Source organism: Cupressus sempervirens, chromosome 5 (assembly GCF_028749045.1).
Source record: "Cupressus sempervirens isolate cs-2001-9-10 chromosome 5, ASM2874904v1, whole genome shotgun sequence".
Taxonomy (NCBI): Eukaryota; Viridiplantae; Streptophyta; class Pinopsida; order Cupressales; family Cupressaceae; genus Cupressus; species Cupressus sempervirens.
This window is the reverse complement of record NC_143122.1, coordinates 185,260,843-185,283,402: the sequence shown is the minus strand read 5'-3', so window position 1 is coordinate 185,283,402 and position 22,560 is coordinate 185,260,843. Positions and strand designations below refer to the sequence as shown.

Sequence of the window (22,560 nt, the reverse complement as noted above, 5' to 3'; positions counted from 1 at the left end):
ATGATTTTTCATTCTTTTTCTAGTCCATACTATCGAAGGGAAAATGATCAAGCATAATCTACAAATAAAATATTGGTGACAATCTTGTATAATATTTGCAGAGTTGAAAAAGAAGATTGGGAGGAGAGACTTCCAATAGTCTTGTGGGCGTACAGGACTACCTACAAGGCCACCATTGTAGAAACCCCCTTTCAATTAATTTACGGACAGGAGGCAGTGATGCCAATGGAATATGCAATACCTAACCTACGGATAGCAGTTCAACACAGGGTAGGAGACGAGGAGGGTTTAAAGGAAAGACTCAACACTTTAATAAAACTAGATGAAAGGACACTAGCTCAATGGGCTACCTAATTTGTACAAAGAAGGCAAAAATTCTGGCATGACAAGCACTTAAAAAGAATGAATTTTAGCCTTGGCCAATTGGTACTCAAGTATAATGGCAAGAACGAAATAAAGTCAGGTAAGTTTAAAATGCGGTGGTTGGGGCCATATAGAGAAATGGAGGTAAGGGAAAATGGAGCCATAAAACTGGCTACATTAGACAATAACCCTCTTAAAGACCCAATCTATGGATCAAAATTAAAACCGTATAATCAGAGAAAAGAAACTCATTTTATATGCTACTTGGAAATTATGGTAGAGAACTATAATAGGGATGAAATAAAAAGTGGCACTATGGGGGAATTAATAAACTCAACTTCCAAGCGCCTAATAAAAGACTTGTGGGCAGTATAATAGCTTGGGGAATTCCTGGACTGGGCGTACGAGAAAAAGGAAAGGGAACTTTGCGTTCAAGTGCGGAAGGAGTCGAGGGAGCATTCAACTTGGCACAATTACTTTGGAAGAGACTTCTGACGTACAGGGAGGTAGGCAACGTACACGCATGAGACCAGGAGGCCGGAGGGTGGCATATGAAATCAAAGGACAACCTATGTATGAAGTGGCCACTAGGCATTACCATACGCACTAAGCCACATATGAACGCATGGATCATCAACATGCGGTGTTCGCATGCGGAAAACATAGGCTAGCATATGAGATGTGGAGTGGGCGGTTGTGGTGATGGAGATTGGAGACAAATACACCTTGCCTTGACTACAGTTGTACAAGTCCCACAAGCCAACGTACAGGTGGGAAAGGAGTACCGTACAGGAAAAAGAGTACTATACAGATAGAGGCACTGTATGAAGGAGTTGGGGACAGTTACACGGAGAGATAATTAGATCCAGGCATGTAGAGGCACAAAACAGTCAGAACACACATGGAAATATGGTCATGGTCATTTGGGAATTTGCTAGATACTATAAAATGGTTATGACGAGCATTGTAAACTCTAACAGAAAAAAATTTATTGATTCCAAGGCAAGGGATTCAGGCTTGTAGGTGAGGAAAATTGCAAGCAAGAAGGATAAATGAAAGATTGTGGAAAAAGCTAATACACCCACCACTATCACCTTTGAAGGTGTAGTGCGGAGTGAATGTCGTACCTAGTGGGAAACTATTGAAGATCATTGGGAGGCACTGCACAGAGCATAGATAGACAAAATATTTTCATGCCATTTTTTGATTTGAAGGAGTTTGAAGCTAAATTACGCAATTTGGTGGCTAGTTATGATTAGGCAACTCATACATCGGTAATCCAATACTCCCAACAAACTCTCACAATTTCCTATTTTGCTAACGAATTAAATAAAGTTTTTGGAATTCCTAAAAGGGGACGAGAGCTAACAAAAATCCTCATGATAATGGAGGAAAAGAAGAAGAGGCTGAGATTAATATGTAGAAAGGACCTCGGAAAACAAGACTGAGAGAGCATCATCAGCAAAAAGAATAATCGGGGTTTAAAGAAAAGTTTCATAGCCAATGAAGAATGGCGTTGCATTGTTGGTTTGGTTAAGAAAAAACTTAGAGTTGGAAGTTGCACATCAGATATTGCTCTATGGATGTTACCTGTGGTTGATGGACTGCATAGGGGACAAGTTTAAAACTAGGAGCAGTTCCTCTTAGAAAGACTGCAAGAATTCATGGAACTGAAACATAAGGAATTTTACATGCCAGATCATGCCATAACCTTATTCTTGGAAGCAGTTCATACTCAGATGACCGTTGAGCATAGAGGGGCATTGGTTCCAGTAAATAGAGTGTAACCCTACAAGCCAGCAATGGCATATTGGGTTCACATGGACACCTTCAGAGCAGTGTTAGGTGGAGGAGAACCTTGGAAAAAGAAACCAAAACAAGCAGCCGTTTAGATACAATAGGTAGCATCTGTTGAGAGTTCAAGAGGAGGCTAGAGAGGATAGTTCCGAAGAGGAGAGTAGCAAGGACACACCTTTAGACTCCCAAGAGGCAGAAATCTGTCTAAGTCAGTTGAAAGCCACACCTTGGGATATCACCTTCCTACCACCAGCAGGAGAACCATTGCCGACAGAGATACTTGAGTACACTCAAATTCACCAATCTGACCTAAGTATAATGGGAGATGCTATGGTAGTTGACATGAGGCATATGGGGGATGATGGAGTCAAGAGTGCGGGACCAAGTATGGAGGAAGGTGTCCAGGGAGGTATACGTATGGTGGATTGTGAGGACGACTGTACCATGGAGAAGAACAAGGAGAATGAGCATACAGATGATGAAGGTGGTAGATACCAAAAACAGATTCCGAAATGGGGGGGCAACCAGACTTTCACTTCTAGGAGTAGCAGTAGATAACATTTGGATTATGCTCTTTCCTGATTACACATAAGAAATGTTGAAACATGCTATGTATCAAATCGTATAGGCCCAGGTCAAGTAGAAGATCACATAATCTAATTTCTGCAAATGAGTTTAGTATGACAGCCATTCTTGAGAAATGACGACTTCTAATGTCTCAAAAGTTCTGAAAATTAACAACGATTAACTGAAATACCTCCTTCATCATGCCTTCTTCATAAGGTTCTTGAGGTGCTAAAATTCTTGTAACCTCCATCAAACAAGAAATAGCCAACAACCTTCTCTTTTATTTGAGTGTTTCAGCCACGTGAGGTTTTAAGGAAATCACTATAGGAACAAGAACACTCCGTAATAAATTAGGGGGTGATTTCTTGACCATGGTTAAACACCCTTCCAATTTAATCGAAGTGATGAGAATATGTTCCCTTGTTTGTGATTAAACTGCAAACTTGCTACCTATTTCATAAAGCACTTTGGCCAAATTGCTATTTGATGCCATTTTTGAAATTTGCTACACTGATTTTGAAGAAAGAAGCTGGTAGAAGTCTATCACCTCCAACACGAGTATGCTTGCAATTGTTCTTGTAGCGTCCCTTCCCTTTGCAATATACAATTGCACGTATTCCATGACATTTCATCGAATAGTTGTTTTGAATGCACAATTACAAAATTTCAGAGTATGGTGAATTCTAAGGTTTCCACAATTCCTTAGAAAGTGTTTAAGCTGCTCTTTAAAGGAACTCTCCAACAACTTGATATTTCTAGGAAAGCCCATGGTATTATTGCAGCCCCATAGTTACCAAGATGAAGTCTTCATAATATCACACTGCTTGTGAACTTCAAGAGTACTTCCATATTGATGTTGTCCACATAAGTTTCTAACTTGTTTATGCCCACCCAAAATCAAGACCTCTAATTCAAGAGTCACTTCTAGCCCAACATCTTTCATCTTAACAGATACACATTCTTCCACCAAAATATGTGGTTGACTTCACTTTTACAATGGCAGTGAAGATGTTTCCTTTAATGACAAAGGCTTGGTTTTCCTAAATCTCAACAAAAGTGCTATTTGTTAGGGTTACCAGAATCATCCTCAGCTATACCATATTCATTTGATTATTGCAGATACAAACTTAGATGACCCCTCTTAAAGCAACAACCAACTCTTTCACTCATATGGTCACTATGCACCAAGCACTATCATTTCAACAATTGGACAATAGCCTTCCACAACACACCGAGAATCATTCGTGGGAAACTTAACCAATCACAGAATAATTTGTAGCCCAAACTTGGTCGATCGTTTAACTTGCTTGATGTTTTCCGGCTTCTATCCAAAGGAAATTATGACTTCAAATAGTGAATTGGCTAATTCAATGTTCCAATGTCTTCAATTGCCAATTAACAATCATTTGTATTTAGCAATAACTTGACCAAGAATGAATTTTACATTTTTTAACAAAAAAAGCACTCTAACCTTAATGTCCTTAGTTTGTGAATTCTGACCAACTAGTGTCATGTTTATTTGATGCACTAATATTCCCAATTGTTACAACTTCAGACAATGGCATCTAAAAGTTGTTACTTACTGCCAATATACTAAGAAGGCCCCCCCACGTACTTGAGGATTGACAAATGCAATAAGAGGCCAATTGTAACTCCCTTTTAGTGAATCATTTGCAACTTTCTTTGTTAGGTGTCGCTTTTTCCCTTTCCTTGAGTTTAATAATGCCTAGAAGAATCGCACCACATATCATCTAGTGTAGCTAAAGTTTCCAAGTTTTATTGAGTCTATGTGTAATACAAATAATTCCTCATACATATCGGAACCATTGTATATGCTTATAAATTTGTTTCGAAACATTAAAGTGAATCGATATGCATATTAGACCATTGCCCAACCATTGCAAAATTAGTCGCAACACTAAATATTTCCACTGAGACTATAGTTTTTGGAAAAGTGTTTTTGCTTAAATATGCAATTATTTCTTTGTTCTACAAACTAAGGTAGAACAAAGAAGTCCTTGTCCTCTATAGACCTTATTCATTGCTTAGTTCATTTTTCTTCCCATTAATACTTTATATAGTTGTCTATAGTGCATTCATTTTTATTAAACTTATATTTTTTTCCATTTTATCTCCTTACTTTAATGCTCTTCTATTAATACTAAATGACTTATTTTAGCCAATACCTCCACTCAATCTTATATAATATTTTAATATATTTTTAAATCAGCATACTTTATTTCCTTATACCTTCAATATGCCCTTCTATTTCTCCTATACCTTAGCAGTTGTTTATGTTATATACCCTTTCTATGCTTTTAAATGGATACCATATATTATCCTAAAAGTCATTTCTATATATATAAAGAGCTTCCTTATATCCCCTTCGTTATTGTTGGCTAAGTCCTTGTATTTCCTTTTTGTTTTGTTTATCTTTTTTTATAATATTCAATTCCCCCACACATTTTGGTGCCACTAAAACCCTTTGTATTAGTGTTACTTTATACCACCTAATATACATCCGCTTTGAGGCTCCTCTTATTAATTTGGGATTTGGTCTCCCTTAATTTATTTACCCTTTCTGTTCACCTTCTAAACTTAACTTATTTCAAACCTTCTATCTTCTTGTCCTTATCCCCATTTATTCCATACCCTTATGCATGGAGGTGGCGGTGCTTTATATCACCCCTTTTAACGTCATCGACTACTATATATCAGTTATTTTCTGCAGTTTTTTGGTTCCTTTTCCCCTCTCAACAGTCAATTCGTGTGAGTAATATTGGTTGCTCCTCTATTTCAAAACCTCTTCAGCTTTATCGGTTGCATATATATACCAAACTCACTAACTCTTTTTATTATTTATTTATTTATTCTTATCGCCATTCTTTTCTATTTGTTTATTTAATTCAAATCCTATATATATCCTTCTTTCGATGCTGATATTTTATAGATATTGTCACTGATCTATAACTATATACAATGCCACTTGGTCCTTAATATTCCCAATCAAAATGTAGAATATATGAGATAGAATCCAATGAATGGTGTAATAACTAGGGCAGACTAGTGGACTTTAGTGTTTCTCATACTATTCCCACAATTTATCTTCTCTATGCTTATTGGTGAACTGGATTCCCCACTATAAGTTAGGAGCGAAGTAGGTGTAGTCCAATGAATGTCTGATCTCTGGGATGATTGCCCGTGTCAATCTGATGGATCTCCACCATTTCTCCTTTGCACTTTCTTATCTCTTTATCTCTTTCAAAGGCTCCTTTACCTCCTTTTTTTTTTGTTTAATATCCAATTCCCCCACATATTTTGGTGCCACTAAAATCCTTAGTATTAGTGTTACTTTATACCACCTAATATACCACTTAACATCCGCTTTGATGCTCCTCTTATTAATTTGGGATTCGGTCTCCCTTAATTTATTTACCCTCTCTGCTAACCTTCTAAACTTTACTTCTTTCAATCCTTTACTACCTCCTAGTGTAAGTCCCTTTGCTCCATGTCGATTCGTAATCCCCAGCTGTTCCAGCGCACCTTTTTTCCTCGCTGTACACCTGCATCTTCCATCCTTGACTTTCGCTCCCTAACCTCTCACACCACGACTCTTTATGACATTCCTAGGAAGCCTTCTATTCCTCCAATCCCACCTCCTTTCTCCCACCTGTTCACCCCCTCTCACATTTACGAGGCCATTAGATCTATGAGATACAGTAGAGTGGTGGATGAGGAGTTCGAGGCTAAACTCTTCAAGTTTGGTGCCTCCATTCTAAGCCCCTATCTATTCTCTTTAATAAGGTGATTTGCACTGGGTTTCCAGTTTCCTTGTCTAAGCATTTGATTTACCCAATCCATAAGACCGGTTCTACTTCTGACCCTAGGAATTATAGGACCATTATGATTGGACACACATTTGGTAAATTGTATGCCACAACCCTTAATGCTATGTTATCTAGAGAGCTTGACAGAAAAGGTTGCAGAGCTAGAGGTCAGGCTGGTTTCCGAGTTGATTATCAGACCATGGATCATATTTTCACTTTATGGGCTATTATTGAGGAGGCTAGACACAAATCAAAGAAAGTTTACTGCTACTTTGTTGATTTTTGCAAGGCTTTTGACTCTGTTCCTAGGATGGCTTTATTTCAGAGGCTTCAGGAGATTTGGATTTCTGAGATGTTACTGCTATCATGAAATTATACAAGACTGTGTTGGATAGATTCAGGACTCCTAATGGTTTCTTAGTTCCAATCTATAGCAACATTGGTGTTAAGCAAGGATGTCCTCTCTCCCCCACTTTGTTTGGTTTGTACATTGACGAGCTTGAGGATTTCCTTTTAAATCTTCGCTCTCTGCAGATAGTTGCTACTTACACCAAGTCTTGATCTCCATTCTCCTTTTTGCAAATGACATTATTCTTCTTGCTTCTTCTCGAGAGAGTTTATAGAGACTTTTAGATGGTTTGGCTTCTTTTTATGTTCAGAGACAACTTGCAGTTAACCCAGGTAAGACTCGTGTTATGGTCTTTAATTGCCGAAAGACTTCACATCTTTACTTCTATTTTTAGGGATAGGTATTGAGATTACTTCATCTTACATGTATCTTGGAGTGAAGTTTTCTGGGCCTCGCTTCGGTATGAGACCGACTATTCGGTCCAGAGTTAATAAGGGTATCGGTTCTCTTCCTATGCTTGAGAAACAACATTTCAGACACCATTTTTAGGACACCTCATCCAAGCTATCTCTCTTGGACTCCCTTGTTCGGCCGACTGTTCTTTATGGTTCTATGGTTTGGGGGCCTTCTCTTCTTGGTTCTGATTAGGCCTCGATTGAGTGGGTTTAGACTTTTCTTCTTCAACACATCATCATATGTCACAGGTTCACTCCTTATAGTATTATTTTTGCCGAATTTGGTGTTCATCCTTTCAGTCTTGCGGCCATATTTGATTTGATTGGGTTCCTTCATTGCCAATGTGATTTTGCAGATTTTGTTGGTGAATGTGATGGATACTCCTATTTGGCTTATTGTTCTTCTGTTGCTACTGTGAGTTCTAATACTATCTCTCGATCTCGTTGCTGGTATGCTCAGGCATCTTCTCTGCTGAGCTTAATTGATATTGATATTGATTGTCTTCCTCCTTATCAGTTCTCATTAAATACTCCTGCTCATCTCCTCCCATCTCAATAGGAGTTGAATGAGCATGTCAGATTTGATATTTACAGACAATACATTATCTACTTGGACCAACCCTCATGGTGATTTATGTCCAAAGATGGTCTTCTATGCGGAGCATTTTCTAGAGATTAGTGATGGGATTATTGTTTGTCCTAGTTATCTTTCTTGATGGTGGTGTCATGCCTTGCGTATCTCTCTCGGGTCATTCAGAGTTGGTTCTCATCTTCTTTGTGCTCTGATAGATCATCATATTGACAGAGGGGAACATATTTGTAAGTTGTGTACTCTTGATGAGATTGAGATGAAGACTCACTTTATCTTCCGGTGCCCTATCTTTTATGAGATTAGAGGGAGATTTCATTGTTTGTTTTGTGACTGCTATTCTCTCTCAGCCTTCTTTCGTTATTGTGACCAGCAATATCTTGCTCTTTATCTTCAGGAGGCTACTTTGCTCCGTGTCAGTACTTTACAGCCTCTAGTTCCTCAACAGCATACCTCTGATCAACTTATTATTGCCTTTTTCACACCCTTATCTCCTTTACGGGGTGTGAAAAGGTCGTCTAGTTCTTCCAGTTCTACTGGCCATTCTAGATCTGTCAGGTCCCGCATTGGTTATTTACGTCAATGACATTCTTCCACGAGTTCACTGCGACAGTCCAAGGCTCCTATCTATTCATAATCTTATCCTTCTGTGGCTGCTTTCTTTTTGCCAAGGAAAGACTCCTAGTCTTTGCCTTGGCCTCTCTCTCTTCTCTTGTTTCTTGTTTCGCTTTTCTCAGACACCATTTGTTGTTCCTGCTATTGTCAGCTTCTTGGTTGTAGCTCTCAGTCCCATAGACCCTTTGTGGTCTTTTGTTGGACATTAATAATATTATCTTATCTTATCTATTTTCTTCTCCTTATCTCCATTTATTCCATACCCTTATACATGGAGGTGGCGGTGCTTTATATCACTCCTTTTAATGTCATCGACTACTATATATTAGTTATTTTCTGCGGTTTTTGGTTCCTTTTCCCCTCTCAACAGTCAATTCGCGTGAGTAATAACGGTTGCTCCTCTATTTTAAAATCTCTTCACCTTTATTGGTTGCATATATATACCAAAGTCATTTAACTCTTTTATTATTTATTTATTATTCCTTATCGCCCTTCTTTTCTATTTGTATTTTTTTTTCAAATCCTGTATGTATCCTCCTTTCAATGCTGATATTTTATAGATATTGTCACTAATCTATAACTATATACAATGTCGCTTGGTCCTTAATCTTCCCAATCAAAATGTAGAATATATGAAATAGAATCCAATGAATGGTGTAATAACTAGGGCAGATTGGTGGACTTCAGTGTTTCGCATACTATTCCCACAATTTATCTTCTCTATGCTTATTGATGCACTGACTTCCCCACTATAAGTTAGAAATGAACTAGGTGTAGTCCAATGAATGTTTGATCTCTAGGATGATTGCCTATATCAATCTGATGGATCTCCACTCCTTTGCACTTTCTTATCTCTTTGTCTCTTTCAAAGGCTCCTTTACCTCCTTATATATCTATTATTTTTTCTATTATGAGGCTTCAAGTAATCCTTTGATGATTGTCATTCCATCCTCCGCTAATGACAACTAGTTTGCAGTCACCTTCTCATACTCACCAGTATGAACATAATGGGAATATCCCCATTGCTGGTTTCAAACACTTTCCATTAGTCTACTTGTTTGAATAACTGATGCTACTTGGTCTCTTGGTCGCTCAGTTAACTCCTCAAACCAGTGATAATTTTGGGGCATTCAAACTAGATCTAGCTGTCATGTCCCCATTTTGGAGGCAATTTGATTTAATTAATTTAATTAATTAGGTTGTCCAAAATAATGAATATTTTATGAGGATGACTAATTAATTATTTTAATTAAATAAATAAGTGGTATTAAGTTAATTATTTATAAAGTTATCAAATAAATAAATATTAAAAGATAACTTTATATTTAATTAATTTAATAAAGTGACTTGAATTATAAAATATTTTATAAAGTCACTTTATAAAAAAATCAAGAGTCCCCCTTTTGAGTACATACATGGGCTTTGTAAAAGGAAAAAAAAGAAGTAATATTAAAACTCATGTATTATCCCACATTGGCAAGACAGAAGTGTGGAGCAAGTGAGGAAGGGATTAAAAGAAAGAGGATAGTTCTCATTTATTCATGCTTGGAGATATCAAAGAAATTGGAAAATTTTTTGGAGATTATGTCTTAATAGTTTGAAGGACGAAATCCCTTCAAGCTGGAAATCTTGACGCCATTGAAAGATATGGTCTTGAGATTCAACATGGTAGCAATCCGAAAAAGCAAATACGAAAAAGCAGTCCGAAAAAGCGGGTACGAAAAAGTAGGCTAAAAAAGCGAGTACGAAAAAGCAGTCCGAAAAAACAAAACCGAAAAAGCAGGCCAAAAAAGCAGTTCGAAAAAAGCAAAGCAGAAGGGGCAGCATTGAAGGAAATTATTACAGCCATCTACAACTAGGTTCTTCTGTTAGTATTGCTTTTTAGGGTGTTACAAGCTTTCAGCTGTAAGTGTGCATTATACCAGCATTATCATTTTGTAATCCATGTAAATGCCAAAGTCTTGGCCATATTTCATGAGCATTGTATTTTTCATTGCAATTAAGAAGATAATAGTTGCTGGTGTCATTTAAGCAATTTAATATCATTATTTATCAGCTATTTAGTTTGCATACCAACTGTTTGTAAAAATGCCAGTTGGCTGTAGGTGTTCATTTCTCATGCTAAGATCATATATATGCACTGAAAATTGTCAAAATTAGTGGCACACTCATGTTAGGTCATTGTGTAGTCCATTTGGAGTCTTCTAGCACAAGATTCTCATTGATGCAAATTGAAGAAAGAGTCATTTAAAGCCAGCTGAAATACTATATCAGTCATACGTCCCTTGCATGTGAATTGTTTGATGAAATTCCTTGAGCTTTCATTAGCATTTTTGAGAGCAGATTTGAGGAGGGTTATTACAGTGGTATCAGAGCTTGCTTGCAAAGTGTTTGACGAAATGTCAAACAACTGAAGTACAAAGATTTTTGGTGTTTGAAGAAGTTATAACCTATTGAGGTTATTACACTTGCCGCCTCCAATTTCTTGCCTACCTTTCTTAGTATGTAGAAACATCTATTGTAATATGGGCCACGGGACATTTAATCCCAAATATCCTCCTACATTTGTACTCTTCTGTCTGTGCGTCCTCAACAATAAGCTTGCCAAAGAAAATGTGTCATCTGTAGGTTCTGTCTTCGACTCAAATTTAGTCCATTGTGATTGCCCTCTATAGCCTCCAGTTTGAGTTAGAGGAGATTCACTGAGTGAGCTGATTCATCCTTACCAAAGACCTTCCTTATTCAATTGGTTCAAATAATTTAATTCATTGAAGTCTTCAAGCAAACAATATTGAGAACAACATAAACAATTAGCTCACCAATCGAAACATAGGGTTAAACAATTAGTACTTTCTCCTCTGTCATATCTTCCCAATTTTTGTGCATTACATTCTAGGCCAAGGTTTAATACAACCTTTAGATTAATCTTTGTTGCTGCAAAAATCTCAATCTTTATTCGCGTAAAATACCATACGCTGAATTCCAACCACTATATCAAATGACTGGCCTCCACAAAAATAAAGTCCACAAATTTGCCTGTGATAAAACTTAGATAAAAATTTATGATAAGCAATTCGTAACTTTGAAAATGACCAACCCTTTTTGTGGATATGTCCAATAGATTGGTAGGTTCAATGCTCTAATACCACTGTAATGACCCTATTCTAGTCCCTCTCACTAAGAACCAAATATTTGAATAATAATTCTTGATATCATTGTTTTCTTATAATATGTGTGTGGGTAAAAGATCATGACTATTCATTAAGTCCCTTAAGTAATATAAGTTTATATTTGATTTGTAATCAAATCAATACACACACACATATGTATACATATACATATATGGAAATTTTAATTATATAATAAAATAGTTTTATCAAATACTTCATATATATTAATAATTAATAAATACTATATATATATATATATATTACTAATTGTTAAATACTCTTTTTTATATATTTATTACTTCATATATATAATCAATCACAATATTCTAATGATAATAAAATTTAATTTGGATTATAGTCACTCAATAATTTAACATTTTTATTTTTTATTCAATATTTTTTATATTTAATTATTATTAAAAATTTATACTAAAATGGGGACATGACAGGAGTACAACTTTTTGTGTCAAATGGCCCAGATACATTTGTTTTGACCACCCTCTAAACTACTTCACTGCAATCCTTTTGTAATAGCTTAGACTAACTTACAGTTTGAGGTGCTTTGTTTGAGAAACCAAGAGCGAATAGGGACTTTGTTTTCATATTATTTACTATTTCTGCTCTAGATGTCTAGCATGGATGCGAACATCTTACCTCCTCTCTAGTGTCTGTGTTGAGGCTTGAACAAATTGGACTCACCATTTTGGACTCATCTACTGGGGTAGAAGAAATACCATTTGAGGAAACATTTGTCTGAACTTGAGATCTGTATCAAACATTGGATTCTTAGTGCTATTATACTCGTCAGAATTATTTACTCCCATTGCTTGTATATAAAGTTATAAACACACCCGTATAGTGCATTTTTCTCATTCATGCGATCTCATAGTACACCACTGGCTATTAATATGTATCCTGGTTGTCCATGGAAGATTATGATTGGATTCCATGATGAAGGAACAGTCTTGCAATATGATAGGGTAAAGATTTATATGATTTGTATATGCCTTGACAACTGAATTATGGCTTGCGTGCATAAGCCAAAAATCTTCTTGTATTAGTTACTGCTTCATTCACAGTTTTCTCTTAGCCATCTATTACTCCAAATAATGGTATAGAGTCTGCTAGCTATCACCCCAAACCATTTCCAATATGTATACTGCAAATGAATATATTAATTCCGGCTAAATTGAGGAGGTTCCCGAGTTAGACTCTGCACACATTCCATAGGATCATATCAATTATTAGAGATGATTTCTGCATTATATTCATACCCTCCTTATGTTGTGTGATGAGTCTATTTATCGTAGGGCTGCATATGTGATTGTCACAATTATTATAATCCAAATTCACTGGGTCATCTTATCCTCAAATTTCCCCTTTGTGACATTACTCTATTTGTTTCCTGGTGTCTAATTGTCACGTCATTGTTTCTCCCCATAGGCTACATTAAGAAGGTTCTTATGGAAGTTCAATTTCTCCCTATGCTTTCATGCTATAGTGCATCTTACTCCTCAATAGGCTTCCTTGCTATCACAATTTTATTTTATATATATATATATATATATATATATAATCCATATTGAAATTGTATTCTTTTCAAGCATAAGCAATGCTCTCCTTTTTTAAGGTAATATTTTGGCTCGGCTAATAATGGATGGGAATCGAGAATGTCCTCGACTTTAATGAATATGATGCTGTATCAAATGCCACAAACTCGCTATTACTCTGTCATGGAGACTTATGTGTTCATGTTGTCTAGGTTACAGAGAGAAGAGTCTCATCTTTACAACCCAACAGTGTATTGTGTAGGTTACTAGCCAGTGTTTATTTGTGCTATGTCTTCCAGATTCAATATTTATCACACTGAACATGTGCCTCTGTATTACTAGTTCTAAGATGTTTGTTTGCATTTCCTGTAATCTATCCATTGACTGCAATTTTGTCATCCATTGATATTTTTCAACAATCAGATCTTCCTCCAGGCTTCAGTTTGATAGTATGTTGAAAATATAGAAGTGTGTAATTATTAAAATTACTAAAGTTGAAATTATAAAAGTGTGAAAATTTACTAAATCTGGCTCTGATACAATGTTAAAGTTTGATCAGATTTAGGTTTAGCAAATTTTAATTTTAATTTCTGTCCCCTAGATGCTTTCCACTTAAGATGATATGATATATCTCTGCTGTAACTTGTAATAATACTTATTGATTTCTGTGTGTTTCAAGTTACTCTTTCAATGAACATGTATATAATATGAAGAGGCATGTCTCCCATAGAGACATGTCTCTTGTTAATATCCTAACTCATACTAGTTATTGCTTTAATATATATCACAAACAATATTTGCTCAATGTATTATATATATATTTGATAGATTATATATATAATAATGCTCCATGATAATAATAGAGAAGGATAGATATCAAATGTTTAAGGCCGATAGGCCATTCAAACATTAGGTCTGATCGATGCTATTATCATTAACAATTGTACATGTAGGATAAATAAAATAACATACTAACAAGTATATAGAAAATAAAGTCAATCCAAAAGTTGGAAAATCTTTGATAAGATTACAACTAATAACTAGTTGGCCATTACTAATTACTTTAACAATGCTAAATTTGGATGAAAGTTTTAAATGCATTCGTAGAGATCTTTGAGCCACTAAAAATTTGTGTTACTTTCTGTATCTGATTATTTTCTTAAGTGAATAAGTTATGGTTCTTACCATGATCTTCTTCATATTAGGATGAACACAATTTCAGTTTCATTGCTGTGCTTAATAAAATCTGGTCATTAATTTGTCGTTAACTCACTGCAGGTGCGATTATTTGTCAAGTATGCCAGATGTTCAAATGCAGGAAAATACAAGATTCCAAGGAACCATGCAAGCAAACTGAGTTGTATAAGACTTTTTGCACAATCTGGCAAAAGTTACAAGGATGTTTCAAGTAGGAAATGCCTTGTTTTCAAACAGAAATTCAGCACAGTTTTGAGCACATTTTTTAAGGGAAGCAAATGTAATCCCTCTGGAAAAGAGGTGGGTAAGACTCTGCACCCATATACAAAGTTTATTGGTTGAGTTCTGAGAGGAACCATTTCATTGAGATCCTAATTGTCTGTTAATAAAAGTAATTGATTCTTCCTAGTAGAAGTTAGTGCATGTTATACTAGAGTCAAAGTGCATAGATGTCTGATCAATTGTGAATGCTTTATTTTAAGTTACCCCATTCTTTGTTATGGAATAGGTGTTTTTCCTACAATGGTGTGTGGCATCCACATCATATTGCCATGTCCTACCAAGGAGAATCTCGACCACATCACAGAGTACTTTGTCTTTAAAGTCTGAAATTGAAAACTCTACCCAAGCTTGTTTAGTTACTAAGGTTTGCTGACCTTTTGTGAGCCAAGGGTCATGATGGGGGAAAGGATGGGCCTTCTTAGGCAATTTAAGTTTCTAAACCATCTTAGAGGACACCAAATTTTCAGTTGAACCAGAATCAATTAACAAACTACATACCTTGCCTTGGCATTTGATCTTTGTCCTTAATAGTTTCTTCTTTTGGGGTGGCTCTTGGGTCTGAGGCATCTACAAGAAGGCTTGTCTCATCATCAAACATGCTCCTTCCTCAGGTTCAAGATCCCTGCAATCAAGTTGATCTTCTTCAACTAGTTGAGCTCTCCTCTCCCCTTGATTGTTGTTCCTCTTTTTAGGACACTTTCCTGCATGGTGACCTAATTGATTGTAGTTGTAGCACTTGATGGTGCCGTTACCTCTTCCTCTGCCTTTGCTAAAGGTCTTTCCTCCTTTGTAGTTCCCCTTAGAACTAGATTCTCCCTAATCTTTGTTTTGATCAGAAGTCTTACTGTGATTGTTTTTCCCTTTGCTCCAAGAGTTTCTTTTGCCCTTGAAGTTCTTGTTATTGCTATTCTCCTTCCCTTTGTTTTGGTCTTGCCTCCCCTTCCATTTCTCTTCCACTTTGATGGCTACCTGATGGAACTTATTCACAGAAGTGGGAGTGTGAAGGCTTAGTTCCTCTTGGATGGGTACCTTGAGGCCATTCATGTACCTTGCAAGTTTTTCTTCCTCATCCTCCATAGTGTTGGTCTTCATACACAACTTTAGGAACTCCTTTGTATAGGAACTAACATCTAGATCTTTTTGTTTCAAACTCTGCTTCCTCCTATGCAGTTGTACCCCATAGTCTTGAGGTGCATAGGTTTCTCTAATTAGTGCCACCATTCTATCCCAAGAAGAAATCATGCTTCTTCCTTTCTTCACCCTTTCAGTGTGGATGAAGTTCCACCAAGTTAGGGCTGCCCCCTTCAACTTGGACTTTTCCATTTTTACTCTTTGTTTCTCTGGAATGTCATCACATTCAAAGAAAGTGGTTAGGACCTCAATACAGCCTGAGTTGGCCTATACAACTTGAGTTGGCCTTTACAGCCTGAGTTGGCCTGTACAGCCTGAGTTGGCCTAGTGGTGGAGAACTTGTACTCTTGAAAGAGAGGTCACAAGTTCAAATCCCACTTGGGGGTAGGGTGTGTACGCCTTGTTTGTAGCCCCAAGCACCTCTCGAAAAAGAGTACGAGGTAGTCCCATATCATTGTCACCATATGTAAACCCAAAAACTATGGCATAGTGTCATGGACTATAAAACCACCTTTCCTTTCCTTTCCTTTAATCCAAGGCCACATCAACATTCATCTTGCCATTGAAAGTTGGCAGTTCCAACTTCCCCTCCATGGTTCTCTTCTCCATGGACTTGAGAGCATTCAAAAGAGGTCTTTGTTTTGCAGGCACTTCATCATCTTCATCAAGGTCTTCAGCCTCATCTTTCTTGTCATCTTCAGATTGTGCCTCCTTGTTCTTATCTAGCTTGCTTATAGGTTCTTTCAACCTCTTTGCTAGAGCAGCATTAGTTGCCCTTTGTTCTCTCATGATCCTTGCAAGTTCAGTATTGGTTACCCTTGCATGTGTTTCTTCTTCTTCAGTAAGAGACATGGCTTTGATACCATGTGATGCAATGGAGCTTGGTGGAAAAGTCCTTTGATGAATAACTAGTCCTTAGATCCCTTTTACTGAAGATATGCCAAACAAAAGTGTCTTTTAACCTGCCCAAATGCGCTTAAGCACTAATTGCAAGTGCTAAAAGAGGATGTTAGGTTATCACAACCAACCCCCCATAATCACAAGGAAGATCCTTCAATCTAGACAACTTATCCCAAATTGCCCAAAGTGCACAAATTGACAACCTTTTGATATAGGACCCCAAAATGCAAATTAAGACTAGAGGAGACTCAAGGATGGACTTGTAGTCTATTTAGGTCTAACATAAGGTGGAATGATGGTTAAAACCCAACTACGCAACATTTTACATATGGTTGCTTCACAAATCCACCATATTAGGCTTGTAGCCCCTTTTCATGAAAATCCAACTTACTTCAAAAATCTCCACATAACCCTATGGTTCAATCACATATTCAAGTAGCCTTTTGGGGTTTACTAAACATACCCAAACACCAGGATAGGAAGATATAAACAAAGTAGGGTTTTCCCAATTTCTTCCCTAGGCAATTAGCCCTATTAGGTCTCCAAATACAAAGGAGATACACTTTGCAAAGACGTAAACTTCAAACGAATGATTGGAACATGAAGGGACAAGCATAAACAAATACAAAACCTAATTTCATGACTTGGTGTCACTTCTGGAGCGAGTTATGGGAGATGTTGATCAACGTTATAAGCATGCACATGGATCTTGCATGCCTAGGGCATCAGATTTCTATTGGCCACCTGCACATACAAGTTTGAGACCAAGCACATCTTAAAGTACATAATCCACACTTGGATTTCACTAGAGGCCATTAGATTCCCATGGTGAAATCCTGAGATATAGCAAATTATTTGTGAAACCCTAGGTATGACAAGATTTCTAAACGTCTAAAAAAATGTAGATATCTTGAGTTAGGAGATTGATCAAAACCTCAAACCAAGTGCATTGGAAAGATGATTCATCCACCTTCCTGAAAATGTAGGTTAGACCATTTGGTGCTTCCATACAATTTTGTACACGTTACAACATCAATCTGGCAGGAAATCTGAGTTATTTTTATTGATTTGAATGCAAAAGCACATGATTGTCCCTACGACCCACTTGGAAAGGCTTATGTAGGCTTCCCCAATGGTCTTAACAACATTTCAAACCATTTTTGGCCGTTGGGAATCAAAATACAAGTTTTTACAATTTTTTCTTAAAGTTGCTTGACAAGTTTTGAGTAATTTTTGCATTTTATGGAGCTTTTGCAAATTGTGAACAAAATATGTTCAAACCTTTAACTAAATGATCCAACTAGGATCAAAACATGTCAAAAATATGAAAACATAAAATATCCTAAGATTTAAAGCCATTTGACCATAGTTGACCATAGTTGACCAAGGGCTTATAATTATCCCAATCCTAGAACTAGGCCTTACAAGTAGGTCCAAATGCTTAGATGTTAAAACTAACCTATAATATAGGTTCTTAGGACTTGTGAGATTCTTCATTTAATGTGGGTGCTCCTGCACCACCCTCCCAAGCCAAGCCACTACCTCAGAAGACCCTCTATCAACACTAATTAGCCTATGAGGATCACAATGATAGGCTAATCCTTAAACTCCAATGCTGGAAAAAATGGGGACATTACACAGTAGGAACAATATTTTCTCATATAAAACTATATATGATTATATCACATAAATACTCAATAGTTCCTCATAGAAGATTATATTCACTATCACATACATAAAATGAATAATAATCAATTACATTAAATTATGGAATCTTATATTTAAATTCATTGTCACATTAAAATAAGGAAACTTAAATCTATGAATTATATTGGGGTTAGATGCACTTCACTTGTGAATAATCTTGTCTCTTTGGTAATATCGCTCTTTAACAGTCCCTTACGTGGACTAGTCAACCGATTCAAATGGTTTGGCAATGCTGGGTATGTATACAACTTTAATAGGGATGGGTTCTTATGCTTCTCCTGTGAATAGAGCCCTGTCTAATAAAAAATTAGTAAGTGGTTAAGTATTGGAATGCAGCTAACCCTTATTTGTGATGAACTCTTTGTGCCTGTACATTGAACATTCATGCAGACCCATGATATGCCTCTTTATTTGACTTTTCCTTCTATATTTTACTTCGTCCAACTAAGCAAAGTTTGTGGTTAATGCCACATGTAACGGCTTTCACGATTAGAGCTAGACTTGTTTTTTGTGTCGTGATGCTTCCGTGGCATGATATTTGCCAGGCCCTTATAAGATACTTTCTCATTTGTCTCTGCCACTCACGCATTCAGAATCCACTACTTGGCCTCTTCTCGAGAATTTGTTGGTGTTTGTATCTTTTATAGAACCACAGGAGTGTAATAACCCCAACCAGTTATAACTTTGTGAAACACCAAATCCTTCTCAAATTCAATTGTTTGACATTTTTTCAAACACTTTGCAAGCAAGCTGTGATACCAATGTAATATCCCTTGCCCAAATTGACTGATGTTAACTCAAGGAATATTGTCAAACACTTGTATGCTGCCTTTCTCTTTTCTGATTTTTTTTTGTGTTTCAGATTTTTGGTAAAGTTTGAATGATGCTAAGAAATTCAGAATGTTTGCAAATGATATTACAATACCTCTTACAATGAACTGATATGCAAGTGGAGTTTTTTTCTGGTATTTTCAATGCATATACATGAAAACTAGTTATGGAATGCATACCTATAGCCAACTAACATTTTGACAAACAATTGGCATACAACTATTATGCTGATCATATATGCTATTAGATGGACATTTTGTCAAACAAATGGTATGCAACATATATCTCCTTTATTGAATTCATTCCCATGTACAATATTGCTATGAATTTGCCAAGACAAATGGGCTTACAATAATGACTACATCAATGCGAAATCTGATTCTGAGTTATCACTTTCAACAACAAAATTATATGCCTAAGATTACAATGCTAACTACTAATAGTTGCAAGAGGAACTTGATAATAGTGATACCCAATGGATGGAGATGAAAGTTGCGATTGAAATCAAGCATAAATATTGTAGTGCGAGTACTCTTCATGCGTACTGTAGCAGCAAGGAAAAAAACGGTTACTAATGGTTGCCAAAGATGAATCTTTAGGTCTGCACTCGATAGTCCTTCAATATTCTTCAAACCTTTCGGTTATTCCTTAACTTTAAGCACAAATAGAATTCCAGAATGAAGCTCTCCTCAATGTCAAATTCAGTGGATGTTTCACCACCTCAAATGGTTGCAACATTGAAGAATTGATACTCTCCAATGGCTAATTGAAATCAGAAACCCTTAGCTTCTTCTCCCAAGTTCATATCAAATGCAATTGACAATAATTGGATGCTTAACAATGAAGCTCTCGCTTCTATTTATCCTTTTCCTTCACCCTTATAGAAAGAAATAAAATATTATTTAATTGCACTCTCTAGAAGCTTCCCCCTTTCCAATACAATAATTAGTTGTATTTCTAGAAAATGCGCACTCTAGAAGCTTCCCCCTTTCCAATACAATAATTAGTTGTGCTTCTAGAAAATTAAATTAATTAAATATAAAGTTGCCTTTAGATTTATTTATTTGTTGACTTTAATTTAATTTATTTCTCCTTATTTCTCCACTTAGCCTTTGGAGAATGAAAAGCTAAGAACTCCATTGAGGGTCTAAAAGATGGGGAACATTACAAGGAGCATACACCTCAGAATGAAAAGGTAGTTGTCAATCCTTGATAAGCTGCCGAACGAGAGAGTCATTCATGACAAAAGATATTTACATAATCAATCTAAAACTATTTGGACCAGATATCAGGCACATTAAGGACATATCGCACACTATTTGATAGTAGAGCAATAAAATCAGAGATAAACAATTAAACGTAGGACTCAACAAATTATTGCCATCTCCTCATTTCATCAATCAATCACAATTGGAGGAATAGAGAGAGATGACAATTATAAAGTAGACATTCCTGACTACTAATTGTTATCTATCTCCACATGGTCAAAGTGTTGCATCATATTATGCTGCACACCGTTATACTGATTTGGATTAAGGAGGTTCTTTTTAATATCAATGGCATAGTGCTCAACGTGCTCATCTAGGTATAATGTGACTTGATCTGAAATATTTAGAATCATCAAAGTGATCCCCTTATCAAATGTTAAACACTCACAATGATGTGTGTAAGTGGATAGCATTATATGTTTAGCTTGCCGCTCACCAATCAGACTATACATGTCTATGATACCAACAATGAGCATGTCAAGGTGATCTGTTTGTCCCATTGGTGATCGCTACTATGAAGTGGCTCAGATATTTGGTCGTTGTGGCAATATATACTCTTAGTTGTATTGACCTAAGGTATTGCATATTGAGGATTGCTGGTTTGAAAGATATGATGAACACTCTTCAAATGTCAGTTTGCCTATGTCCAATCTGTCATATCAAACCTTGCACCCATCGTTCATATTAAAGCAACATATCCAACTATCGCTGCACAAATTTCTAATGTAGTTGTTGCTGCTCTTTATAAAATGTATTTGAACACTTTCTTACATTTGCAGTCTGGCTCTAATACCATGTTGAGTTTTCGAGATCACTACAAATGTAATAGCATTGCCATTTAATTTTGGTATATGCTTTCCAAATGACAGTGATATATTATTTACAATGAGAATAAGTCGTGAAGAGACATGTCCCATTCCCTTCAAGGGACATGTCTATTAGTTAATCTTCTAATTAATATAATAACAAATTTAATCTCTCTCACATATATATGTGTGTATATATATCATTATTATATTAATTTTTCTCGTATAACAATAAATATATATCTCAAATATATTTAGATTATATCTCATATATATTTATATCTTAATATAAGTTTATCCAACTGAAGCTACCAAACATCAACAGTGACCGTGGGTGCCTATGGGTTCGCCATGGGTCTGCGCGAGTTTGCTCGGGTTCGCAGTGGCTCCCTACAGGGTCTGCGACACAGATTGGGTTTGCCTGTGCTCGTGCTAGCATAAATCTGACCGAACCCTCAGTCTGTGGTGTGGACCCTGTGGGGGGCCCACAACAGACCCTAGGTGAATCTGAACCTACCACAAACCTAGACCTGGAGTCACCTGGCAGGGTCTAAACCCTGCATCCTAGCTTTTCGCCTATTAATTATAATTTATTCATGTTTATTGGAAATTGCTTGTGTTGGATGTCCTTGTTCCTGTATAGAAGGGGATTTTCCACCCTTGTGATTAATGGAATCCCAAGGACTGAATGGCCCAACGCTAGCTCACTTTACAGTTCTCTGGTTAGCTAGGAAGATTAATTGAATCAAAGAGTGACTAACTAGATATAAAACAAGAAATATTGCGATAACATAATGATATGAATTGATTTAGACTATGGAAAATGAAAGAGTAAGCCACTTAGACCAACTGATAGGCTCTCCGACCTCTCTATCCATTCAATCTTTTGCTCCAATCTTTCATCTAAAAGTGTAATGTTCCCGTTATAAAATAAATCATTTATTAAACTATTGTTAATGGGCCGATTGATTTAATATATCTCGGACCCATTTTTGTTTGGTCTTCGTAGTTTGTGTCACCATCGGCTATATTTGTACACCCTCAGAAAGTTTTCCCGACAGGTATTTAAGCACAACTTGTAGGTAGTCTTTAGGTATGCAATTTGGATTATTTTCTCTGTATTGCAAATTCTTGTTGGGATTCTCTGTTGTTCACC

The 22,560-nt window shown here is 36.4% G+C and overlaps 1 protein-coding gene across 3 annotated transcripts in view; it reads left to right on the top strand.

Moving 5' to 3' along the window:
- LOC149555031 (uncharacterized) overlaps window positions 1-22,560 on the top strand; it is a 170,865-nt gene that overhangs the window by 121,332 nt on the left and 26,973 nt on the right. For all 3 annotated transcript variants that reach the window (XM_089829056.1, XM_089829058.1, XM_089829057.1), the window contains one exon: window positions 14,561-14,779. In XM_089829056.1, coding sequence (XP_089685182.1) covers window positions 14,561-14,779 — 219 coding nt within the window. The remainder of the gene's footprint in view (window positions 1-14,560; window positions 14,780-22,560) is intronic.